A 10771-nucleotide genomic window follows, 5' to 3' on the forward strand; every position below is an offset into this window, starting at 1 on the left:
CTTGAATTCCTTTTCCTACATATGTATTAGTAATATGCATCACCTTTAGCTTCTTCGCTTACGTCATCTGCATCCGATCAAAAACATTTTACTCCTTTATCCATGAATCTGCGGCGCAGGACTGACCACTGGATTGCCATTTTCTTTTTTTTCTTCGATTTTTTAAGGGGCGCAACGATCAAAAGGTGCCAAATGGTCCTTAAATAACATGTGTAAATTATCAATTTATTCTGATTACTCTCTCTGTTTCGGGATGTATGTCAATGTTAATTTTTAGTGGATTTCGAGGTAAATTCCAGATTGGATTCCAACCTTTATTCAACTTGAAAAAGAATTTATACATCCTTTTTTCATCATTTTACAATTATCAGCATGTATAATGAACTAAATTATATTTTTATAAATGGCATTTTATCACATTTTTCATTGTTATAAATAAATTATGCTCTTACTATTTTTTTTCTCTAAAGACCCTCATTTTTCAACTTTCATAGCCTTACTGCAATTATTCAACTAAAAATGAATATTTTAAAATCGATCCGGAGGCAAAAGATGATATCTGATGTTTAAAAAATTTTGTATCTGTGGTTAAAATATCATTTGACACCTTTTTTGTTCTGTGCCCAATAGAAATCGGACAGGACAATTTTTTTTCTCCATACAACCACTGATCACTCTGCCTTTACCTATACGAATACAATCCTGATCGCTTTAATGCGGTGTTTTTACAGGACTTGGTTCAGAAAGATCTACATAGTAAATACGTTCCAATTTTATATGATCGTGATGTGGTTCATATAGTAGAGAGTGAGAATCTTCATCCGTTTAAAAACTGTCCGGTAATTTTCCGGTATTTCATTACAGCAGATAATGAAGAAAGCCTTGAGTTGTTTAAACGATCTAGTTAACATTTTTGTTGACGGCTAACAATGTTATTTGAATACAAAGCTCTTACAATCTGAGACCATCTCCAACTCGTAAGGAAGCGCGGAACCTTGGAGGTATGCAAACAATGATAGCACTTCGTCTGATACACAATTGAAAAATTACTGATTGTTATGAAATTGTATTGTGTTTTTGTTACGAGATACAAAGAAGATCTAAACGTTTGCATGGACGCAACTTTACGCAATTTAGGAGTAAAATTTTGAAATAATGAAATTATAAACCCTCCATCTCTGCGCCAAAATGTTGCAAGACTAAAGAAAAATGCAATTACGATAAGAAATTCAAACTATTAGAAATTGGAATTAAAATAAGTCAGGGTATTACAAAAAAAAAAATTGTCCGCCTCCGTAGTGTAATGGTCAGCACGCTCGGCTACCGTTCTGGAGGTCCCGGGTTCGATTCCCAAGGGGGGTAAAATAAATATAAGTGATTTTTTCACTGTCATATTTATTCAATATTACCCTGGACTGGTAACTGAAGCGGAGGGCTGATTACCTTTCCTTCATGTGTAAACGATCAAGATAACACTACGTTTATATGACGCAGTGCCCTATGCACCATTGGGGTGCGAATAAGGGTTTTATTATTATTTATTACAAAAAAAATCATGAAAATATACCGACAAAAAAAGAGTTATCACTTTAAAAACAAAAACAAATAAAAAAAACTTATAACATCAAGAATCATTTGTACTCATTTTAATTCCTTGACAATCGAACACGAGACCTCCAGCACGGTAGCCGAATGCCCTAACCACTACACTATGGAGTCAGAGATGGTCAATTTGATACATTATAGGACTCTCAACTGAGACGAAGAATCCAGCGTTCTTAAGGGGGTACTCGCGAACAAAGTATGCAGTACGCGACCGGCTGCGCGAGGAGGCTCACGTGTGTGTGAATATATATTGAAAATATATTTTTTAAATTTATTTTTAAACTTAAGAGTTAAAGGCCTTTCAATAACTCTGTTCTTTTCAAAACCATTTTTTTAATTACCTAACGTCCAAGTGACTCTGAAATCTAGCTACGGCTTATGCAACACCACTTATCATGACCCTACTCAGGCTTCAACTTTTTAAGTTTCATAGCCTATGCCTGCTCGTGAGTGGATTTACTCTTTATGTTTAAAGTTACTATAATTTCATGTAATTCATGAGTGAAAATTCTAGGCAAAAACACTCGCGTTTTCAAAACCATATATTTATTTCGAACAAAAACTGATTTTTTCAATACTAAAACGGTGTTTTAAGCGAAAATTCAATTACGTTTTAACGTTTTAATTTATATTAACTGGGTTTAATGAAGATTGAGTTATGGGCTTTCTAATATCCCACCGATATAAACGAAACAATATTAAAATCTAAGCATTTCAGGACTGGCATTGGCTGGCTTAAGTGATAACTTTATATATTTGTGTAACGTTTAGAACGACGGTCTCAGTTGAGACACTTTTACTAACTAAAACATGAAAATATACCCTAATTAAGTTTGTATTACTCCTCGCAAAACGTTCGGTTTCGAAAATGGTGTAAAACAATGTGTTAAGATATTATAGGTCCGCCGGATTTGTGGTCCAGTAATTTTACTTGCGGCGTGAAGAATAAAAGGCGCACTTCTGCGTCAACCGGCATGACTGTTCCAATTTTATTCTAACCTTTTGGCTACTAGGACTTTTTTAGGGGTTAAAAATGCCAGAAATGCCGCGATTTCAACATAAATAATTCAAAAGTAAAATGTGTTCGATAATTCAAAAACACTCCGTTAAAATAAATCTGTTTTTACATTCGTCATTCGGTGAGACAAAAATTTCACAGCCGAGTTACTAAATGTATGCAACCTTATACAAAATCGACCAACAAGTAAATGCCACTCGCTTAATGGACACCTCCTTTTTACGCCGTGCGCATAATATTGTAAATCTAACAAAGTGCATACATAATTTAGAAAAATCAAACAAGATAGGTGTGTGAGTAATTAACGATACATATTTTTTTAGTTCTGAAATATACTTATGTGTTATATTTGTATCAATTTATTGCATATTGTTGATTAATGCCGTGTCGGCGTAAAAATGTATCTACATATTTGATGAAGATCACAGCTGTACGCAACTTACTTTTCGCGGAAATAAAATTTTTCCTTAGTTTTTCACATTTCTCTTTAAGTATTTCTGTAACTTAAATTTTTGTAATATAACAACTAACTGTAAGATATAAATGAACATTTAATTCTTAATGTTTAACTTATTGAAAGAAAAAAAAATATATGAATTTTTTTGCACAACCCTGAATGAATACCTGACATACTGTCCAAAATGTATCTGGTACTTTTATTAATCATGACGTCAGATCCGATGAATCCGGTATTTTTCGCTAGAGTACCAAAAGCCGATACAACGGATTTTGGTAGCCAAAGGGTTAAACCATTCACGATAGAAATCTCGACCTATTTGTAAACTAAATAGCGCATTACTTTCCAATAGTTTTTTTTATTCCGGAATCAACTTTTTTAATGTTACTTTAGACAGAATTAGTGATACATACTAAATAAGTGATATTGATAAAGAATTAGTACATTCCTACAGAATTAGTGAAATTGATAAATATATTGAAAGGAGAATGAATGGTGCACTGAAATCAGTTTTAGCAAATATAAGTAAAACAGCGAACGCTAAACTGGCAGTACACAATGGACTATACAGTACACGATCGAAAACTGGTTTTAAAAAAAATCGTTAAAAATATAAGTAGAGAAGTAAAGTTTAAGCTAAATAGTTAACTTTCGTATGAAAAAATAAAGAGTATTTTTTTTAAACAAGTATTTGTGCTTTTATTATTTACAAAAATATTACAATTTCATACTTTTCTATGAGCCTAAGCAGATCATTATTAGAATTAGGTATCAAATTGTGAGTTCGAATCGAGAAACTCTGAATCAAGTGTCCACGACACTAACCACGGGACCACAACCCGAACGCTAATTTTGTATGGCCGGTCTAGCGAGCACGGAATTGGAGAGCGCGTTGACGCGCTCGTGGCAGCGAACCGGTTAAATAAAAATTCACCATCGATTAATGTTATTGTGTCCTTCCAGTGATGAGTACGGAAGTCAGGCCCTCAGCGAAGGGCCAGGCCGCCTGAGCACGATGACGTCACTCGGGGTGCTGCGGGTGGCGCGCGCGTGCACGCTGCTGCTGCTGCTGGCGAGCCCCGGCGCGCGCGCGCAGCGGCCGCCCTGCCCGCCGCCCGACACCATTCTGCCGTGCGTCTGCGCCACGCGAAACGAGGAGCTCCAAGTGTGGTGAGACATTATCTTCGTCTTCTCATTCAGTGTCAATTGCTGGCGGTAGAGGTGTGCCACTGCACACCCCTATCGACAGCAATTGTTGAGCAAGCCTACCTAAGCGCAAGCCCCCTACTAAGTGTAGGGGGCTTGACTCCAGAAACTGTTTTTGGATTACTTTGTCAAATCTGAACACAGCACTCAGCAGACGGAAGAGGTCCAATAATAATATCTATATTTTACTATAATTAATATAGCTACAACAATTTCAATATCAATGGGCGATACTGTCCCCTAAAGACACTTAAGGACCCTGTCACAGTTTTAAAGCTTTTGCTTCAGTTTCTCCCTTTTGCCTTCAATACCCCCAGGAGAGCGTATCAACTATTTCAGTAGATTTAATTATATTAAGCTTCACATATTGATGTTTAATTATTGCACAAATATATTAACCACAATTTTGAGGTCTTAGTAATGCGTAGGTGTAGCTTTGTAAAACTAATTCATACTGGGACTCATTACAGGTGCACACACAGCGATCTACCACAAGTTGTAGAGGGATTGAAAATAATAGGCCAGTACATTTCTCGTCCCATAGACGAACTCATCATAGAGCACAACCACCTTCCGGCGCTTCCCGGACGCGCCTTCCGTCCCCTCCGAGCTCTACGTCTCATGCTGAGGAACAACCATCTGGAGAGAGTCGCTCCGGGTTGGCTCGCCGGCCTGGAAGACTCCCTGATGGAACTCTTCATAGTGGAAGATGACCTGAGAAGCCTGCCGGTAGATAGTGTAGCCCATATGAAAAAAATACAAGCAATAACCATAGAGAGTGATCAACTCAAGAGACTGCCCAGTTTCTCACGACTGGGCAACTTGAAGTATTTGAAAGTTAAATCATCATCGTTGATAGAGTTGAATGGAAGGAGCTTCAAGCATCTTCCTTCATTGGAGAAACTCGAAGTGACCGGCAGTCCGAGACTTGTTCGTTTGGAATCTAATCTACTGCACGACTTACCCAGACTTTCAATGGTGAACATTTCAGATTGCGGTTTGACATGGATCCATCTCAGAGCTATGTCTCTGCTACCATCTCTTGCGGAAATTTCTTTCGAAAGAAACAAAATAACCGATGCGGGCATGGTGGGAAGAGTGTGCCGGGAACTTCCGGCATTGGCAACTCTCAGACTAGATTCGAATCGAATCGACAGGCTGAATGAGGCTTCGTTCGTCGATTTACCATCTTTGAAGGAGTTGACTATTTCAAACAACAAAATTGAAGAACTATTTCACGGAGCGTTTCATAAAGTGCCCTCGTTAAAGACGATAGATTTGAATTATAATTTTGTTCAAAGAGTACACCCTGAATCATTTTTACAGTCATCTGGAAGTGGGGTAGAAGAATTGTGGCTTGTGGGGAATGAGATTAATCACGTGTCAGAGCTTCGAGCGATATTGGACGCACTGCCGAGGTTGAAGTTTCTAGATATGGGCAATAACTTGCTGGAAGATATTCCATACGGTGCTTTGAGAGGGCATCCTACATTAGAGAGACTTCATTTGGATAATAACAGAATAAGAACGATAGAAAGAGAGGCATTTATGGCAATGCCAGCACTTCGAGAACTAAGATTAAAAAATAATTCTCTCTCTAATCATATTGATGGTCCATTTTGGAATTTACCAGCACTGAAGGGATTAGATTTGTCGATGAATTTCTTTAGAAGGCTCGAACCTCGATTGATAACAAATTTGCCATCACTCCGAAGAGTCGATATAAGTAGCAACAACATTGCCATCATTGATCCGATGACTTTTCTAGAAACTCCACTCCTCGAGCATATTAACATGTCGGTGAATTCACTGGCTTCTATTCATCCCGCAACATTCAGACACTTGATGGGCCTCTATGAACTTGATGTTAGTCGAAATCGTTTGTTGGAATTTGTACCTGGACTACCTCGAGGAATCGAATATGTGCACATGTCTCGTAATCAAATGACTTCATTCCCGCTGCCACCATCGCCTGATCTCGACCTGCCTTCATTAAGAATGTTAGATTTAAGCGCCAATGCATTACGCAATGTTCCATCTGGCGTGATGGCAACCCTTCCTCAGTTGAGAAGATTGGATATATCACTAAACGGGCTACAACAAATAGAAGAAGGATCTCTCTCCGGATTAGCTAGACTGGAAATGCTGGATCTCCACAATAACATGATAGCTAGTGTAAGTCCGAATGTTTTTAAAGATATGATCGGTCTGACACATGTAGATTTACACGGAAATATACTAGAGACATTGAAACCAGATATTTTACGGGATGCTCCACATTTGAGGTCGCTAGACCTAAGTAGGAACAGGTTACATGATATTGCAGTGAATGCATTAGAAAATACGAGAAATTTAGAGATTGTCAACTTATCATCAAACTACCTTACATCACTTCCCGAAACATTTACCGGATTAACAAAACTAGAAATATTAGATTTGAGTAATAATCAAATGAAAATGGCATCTCCACCAATACTGGGAAGTCTTTCAGCTCTGAAGGAGCTTAGAATGTCGAACAATAAATTACTGGAATTGAGAGAAGGGGCTTTTCAAGATTTGCAAAGCCTAGAATTGTTAGATTTACGAAGTAACGAATTAGAAATGATTCATCCGGGAGGAATCCGAACATTGCCAGATGTGGAAACAATACTGATGAGTGAAAATCGTATCATAGAAATACCCGATGCCGCATTTGCGGAGTTACCCTCGTTAAAAAATTTGGAACTTCAGGAAAATAACTTGCACCGAATATCTAACAACGCATTCTACAAAGTCCCGCATCTACAATTTATGAATTTGAGTAATAATCAAATCGGAGGACTCGAATCTGCCGGATTGAGAAATATCCGATCACTAGAAGTATTAGATTTGACCAATAATAAAATATCGAGAGTGGGCTCAATGGCTTTCGAAAAAATGGAATGGATGGTGGAACTAAAAATGGATAATAATAAAATATGCGCAGTGCAAGGAACCCCCTTCAATAACATGCCGAGACTGAAGGTACTGAGTATGAGAAATAACAAGATGACATCACTACCGGAGGATTCCGTGAGAACTCTACGAAGCAATATTGCAGTTTTGGATATAGATGGTATGAATTCTACAAACCTAATATTTAATAATATATATTTTTAATCATCCCAGGGTTAGATACTGAGAATCATATGAAATAAATCTTCTGAACATGAAAAATATTTGTTTTTTTTTCAGGTAATCCCCTCGTATGTGGCTGCAGTTTAGTGTGGTTCCGAGCCTGGTTACAAGAAGCGTCTTCAACAGGCCCACGTTGCGCAGACGGAGTTCTCCTGAAGGAGAGAAAACTCTACAGACAGGACTGCGACGGAGATAAACTGAAGGAAGAACCGGTCCTCCCCGGATGTGAAAGTGAAATAATTGATACATCGCAGTACGGAACCTCAGAGGTATTCGCTCCGTGGATGGAAAAAATAAGAGATCAGTCTCAGCCTATACCGCATGTGGGTAATAATGTGCAAATGGCACCGTCTCCGGAAGAATCCGAGTATTTCTATGATGAATATGTTGATTACCCCTTTAATGATACAAACATGGTAGATTTAGGTAATTCTTCTAGCAAATACCATCATTTTAATAGATCTCATCAATTTAATTCCACACCGTCTCATCACTTTATTCCCGGTGATACGCCAACACTTTATGCGGGGAAAAATCCCAATAAAACTCATTTAAACGCTCAGAATAACAAAATGAATCCGGGCTCAGGTTTCACATTCTTCGGAATGCCTCTACCATCACTGAACAACATAGGTAAACTCTGGGGCTCGGAGAGGAAAACTGAAAGGAAGATGCAAGACGGCAGAAACAGAGGGACAGGAAGGTTACAAAATTTCCCTCCTTCGCAGCCGGATTTACAATCCGGTGGCTTTGTTCCCCTGACACCGGGTTCGTCCGGTGGATTTCAACCGATAACAGATCCCAATATGACATATTACCAATTTGAGAGAGAGAAAATAAAAGTTAACCAATCATCATGGCCACCAGACTTCCCATCCACGATCGGCGTGAGCCAAAAGTCTGACAAAATTTTCTTGGATCCTTCCTTAAGTAATATCAATTCGGGAGAACAAGGAGTACTGTTCAATTCACCGTTAAACTCCAATCTCAACGAGAGTGTTAGTATAGACGGTCCGCGAGATTTGTATGAATCTCTGGAAAATCCGAATTTCCAAAAGGGTTCTTCATTCCAGAACAGGACCGTTATGATTATTAAAAATACTAATTCTTCACCAGATGATACAAACATAGATAGAATTTCACCCGGATCAGAGGAGCTCGACTTTAAAAAATCTAGTAATCCGGTAGAAAATTCTGATAAAATAAACAATAATATAGTTGTAAATGAAAATTCGGAATTAAGTCATGTTAATTCCAGCAGGATAAGTTTTATGAATAATGATTTGAGAGAAAAACCATTATCGGACATAAAGCTGGATAAAAAGACACATGAAACCACTACGACATTTCCAACAGCTTACATAAACCATCAGTTGTCTCTGTACGGAAAAGATGACGAAGATTCATCATCACCGAGTGCCGTGTTAGCCGTTCCCGGAGGAACGTACACAGCTCCGATAGGAAGAAAGTCCGCGACAATCACTAAGGTGGAAAACCCGCACGGTTACACTGACAATACCCAGATACCATCTTCAATCGAGCCTTATAGAGTCAATAGCCGCGGTGGCAAGACGTCATTCAACATGGACTATGATATGACCACAAAGTCTAATGTCTTCAATTCATCCCTCAGTTGGTATTACATGAACTATAATCAAAGCGGTTTAGAACCGTACGTAGGTCCCGGTGTAGAAATGTTTGGTAGCAGTGGAGTGGGTATTTTAAGTTGTGATATTTTAGCGTGTAGCGTATCATTATTCATCCTCCTCATGAAGGTTGTATTCTAATAACTCGCTTTACAAACTAAGTACCGTAGAACAGGGCTACTTGAAATTTGATATGACTTGAACCCAGTACAAAAAAAAATTAATCTGCATTTAGTCTACAATAATGAACGTATCGTGACAATAAGTGTCACCTGTCAGGGAAACAATGAATCGTGTCGATACGTTCATTATTGTAGACCAAATACAGATTTAATTTTTTTTTGTACTGGGCTCAAGTAACACATCAAGGTTCAAGTAGCCCCGTTCTACGGTATTGTTATAAACAGAATTTTACACCTAATTTATAATGACTGTTAATCATATTAAGTAAAGTGTTTTGTTAATAAAGTGAAAGATTGTATTGTAATACTGTAAATAGAAATAAAATAATTTTTAAAACAGAGTTTGGATTTATTGGTATATACCTTTTTGGTAATGCTTAAAAAATTTGAGCTATAATTAAATACTTTTCAGGCACTCAATCATAAGAAAACTGTGAGTGAAGAATCTTGTTGAGGAATATAATCTTTAAATAAAAATGATAATATATCGAGTTCCTAATAAATAAATAAACTTACTACTTTTAACCATAGATGTCTCCGACGAAGTAACATGTAGTAGATCTCTTCGATTGGAACATACGACTTCCAAAAATTTGAGTAATGTGGTTATCAATCATGGTCAAAGTAGTGAATGTTACAGTGTATAAATTGATCATTTAAACCAGCCAATGACAGATCGTAAGCCCTGTAAATGCCCGGACCTCCAAATATATATATTTATATTTTCATCTATGTTGAATCAATAAAATTTTGATTTGAAAAAAATTATCAAAATTTTAGTAAAGGCACATGCGTATACAAAATTAATACATTGCATTCTGAAAATGGATATTGTTTCTAGAGATCATAATCATCAATGTTGCCAGGTCAGAAAACTAGAAAATATATTTTGCGTTCCCATTGCTGGAACTGAGGAGACCCAATGCCCAATACTTCTTCAAAAACACAATGGCATTACACATACAAACGTACGTGACACATCCAACAAGCCCCGATGATATATCCCGTAGACTCAGGTACAAAAAAGTACTTTTCACAAATGTTTTTCGCAGATACTTTGTGGCACATTTTATAAACTTTATAAAATTAAACTTTGTTTTAACCACTTTTTTATTATTAATAATAATAAATAATAAAACCCTTATCCGCACCCCAATGGTGCATAGGGCACTGTTTCATATTAACGCAGTGTTATCTTGATCGTTGAAGGAAAGGTGATCAGCCCTCCGCTTCAGGTACCAGTCCAAATATTACAGTGAAAAAATCACTTATATTTATTTTACCCCCCTTGGGAATCGAACCCAGGACCTCCAGAACGGTAGCCGAGCGTGCTGACCATTACACTACGGAGGCGGACAGACATTTTTATTATTAGTTCACTTTAACCTACCGGTTTCGACAAGAACCTTGTTTTTAATGTTTTAGAATTTAATAAACCCTGTTTATAAAATATATAATGTTTTTAACGTTTCAGAATTTAATAAACCCTGATGATGACAAG

At 37.4% G+C, this 10771-nt stretch overlaps 1 protein-coding gene across 1 annotated transcript; it reads left to right on the top strand.

Moving 5' to 3' along the window:
* Positions 1-4049: 4049 nt before the first annotated feature.
* Positions 4050-9273, top strand: atk (artichoke). Its single transcript, XM_088272588.1, has 3 exons — positions 4050-4250; positions 4757-7380; positions 7500-9273. The coding sequence occupies exons 1-3, from the start codon at positions 4096-4098 to the stop codon at positions 9227-9229; spliced, it is 4509 nt and encodes a 1502-aa protein (XP_088128714.1). The 5' UTR covers positions 4050-4095; the 3' UTR covers positions 9230-9273.
* The last annotated feature ends 1498 nt before the right edge of the window (positions 9274-10771 follow it).

Source organism: Brachycentrus maculatus, unplaced genomic scaffold (assembly GCF_059751285.1).
Source record: "Brachycentrus maculatus isolate JH-2025_06_01 unplaced genomic scaffold, ASM5975128v1 h1tg000512l, whole genome shotgun sequence".
Classification (NCBI taxonomy): domain Eukaryota; kingdom Metazoa; phylum Arthropoda; class Insecta; order Trichoptera; family Brachycentridae; genus Brachycentrus; species Brachycentrus maculatus.

What these genes read in the sequence shown, in the direction of transcription:
- atk (XM_088272588.1), top strand. Translation starts at nt 4,096, where the DNA reads ATGACGTCACTCGGGGTGCTGCGGGTGGCGCGCGCGTGCACGCTGCTG. An exon ending in AACGAGGAGCTCCAAGTGTG is followed by an intron (nt 4,251 to 4,756) that starts GTGAGACATTAT and finishes GACTCATTACAG; the next exon opens with GTGCACACACAGCGATCTAC. An exon ending in TGCAGTTTTGGATATAGATG is followed by an intron (nt 7,381 to 7,499) that starts GTATGAATTCTA and finishes TTTTTTTTTCAG; the next exon opens with GTAATCCCCTCGTATGTGGC.